This window comes from Sceloporus undulatus, unplaced genomic scaffold (assembly GCF_019175285.1).
Source record: "Sceloporus undulatus isolate JIND9_A2432 ecotype Alabama unplaced genomic scaffold, SceUnd_v1.1 scaffold_27654, whole genome shotgun sequence".
NCBI classification, from domain to species: Eukaryota; Metazoa; Chordata; class Lepidosauria; order Squamata; family Phrynosomatidae; genus Sceloporus; species Sceloporus undulatus.
In genome coordinates, this window is record NW_024830567.1 from 1 (window position 1) to 1400 (window position 1400).

Sequence of the window (1400 nt, forward strand, 5' to 3'; positions counted from 1 at the left end):
AATTCTGTTTTTACCTTCTTTTATTGTGTATCTTCCTTTTAATCTGTGCTGGTCTATGGCCGTAATAAAGCTCTTAATCCATAGTTAATGTGCCTTTAGCGGTTGTATAGAATTTCAGCAGATGTTGCTGGTTCCCTGTTGCATTGCATGACAAGCTACATCTGAAATCTTGTCATTTACCCAACCATTAAAGGTACAGCTGCTCTCTTCTCTTCAGCTTTTAATCCGGTGATCCTACAGAATGGTGCTTTATTAGCACTAGTCCAGGCCATGAGAAGAATTCATCCCATGGAACCCAGTTGATGAGGATACCACTGTAGCTCTCTGAGAGATGTATAAATATCATGCCCCTTTCTCCCCCCAGAAAAGAAGCAGCTGTCCCTCGTCTTGCAGCAATGGGTAAAGATAAGAAGACAGACAGCAAAAAGGGAGAGAAGTCTTTGCCTCCGCCGGCGCATGACGCTGCTCTTGACGCTGGCAGTTCCATACAGACCATTCTGCCAGCTGCAAATCAAGCGGATGAACAACTGGAAGCTCCCTTGGTTTTCAAGGAAGAACTGAAGAAGCCAGAAGCACTTCCAGTCCCAGAACCCATTGAGTATGAGGAGCCTGTCCTCACTCAACTCATTGTGGAAAGGTAATCTAAGAAGTAGGCAGAAAACAGGGCTGGTTTCACTAGGACTGGTTCGCGTGGTTCCAGTTTGATGGGTCATTTATACTTATACCTCCAGCACTTCCAATTATTTCAAACAATTCCAAATTATTATTATTAATACTTATGATTAATGTAGCAATTAGTTAGTTATGAGTAAAACCTACTTATTAATAGTTGTTAACTTCAGGGGTTCTTAACCTGTGGTTAATGGACAGGTTTCAAGGGGTCTGGTAACAGGTGGCATAAAAGTGTTTTTCCCTTCAGTTTCCTTCCTGATGCTTTTAATTTTCCCATCACAGTGAATTTTAAGGTAAATAAAATAGTATTTTCAGGTACTTCCTTTGTTTCAGACCATTTATACTAATTGTAATTAGTTTTATTTGTTCACTGCTTTATCACATGTTGGTTTTCATCTTTTGTTTGCTCTCCTTGTAGCTATGAAGGTGAAAAAGTTCATGGATTATATGAGGGAGAAGGAATGGCATGTTTTCAAGGGGGCAATGTTTTTAAGGCGGGTTTACTTAATGATTGGCTTCCTGAGCTTCAAAGCACACAATGTGCCAGGCCCCTCTCATTCCCTGACATTGAGAAGATTATCGCACTGCGTTCTGAGAACGTTCCATATCATCACGTGATGAGAACGTTCCTGGAACGGATATTACCGCATTAGAAATCAAAACGTGATCAGAACGGGATCAGAACGGGAGTTTACCGCACTGCGATTCCTTTTTCTTGAAACCGTTCT

The 1400-nt window shown here is 41.2% G+C and overlaps 1 protein-coding gene across 1 annotated transcript; it reads left to right on the forward strand.

Annotated features, from left to right (window-relative positions):
• Positions 1-123: 123 nt before the first annotated feature.
• LOC121918721 (radial spoke head 10 homolog B-like) lies at positions 124-1166 on the forward strand (the record flags this gene model as incomplete). Its single annotated transcript, XM_042444729.1, has 2 exons — positions 124-637; positions 1091-1166. Coding segments are annotated over exons 1-2 (369 nt in total), but the record flags the coding sequence as incomplete, so codon positions are not given.
• Positions 1167-1400: the final 234 nt, after the last annotated feature.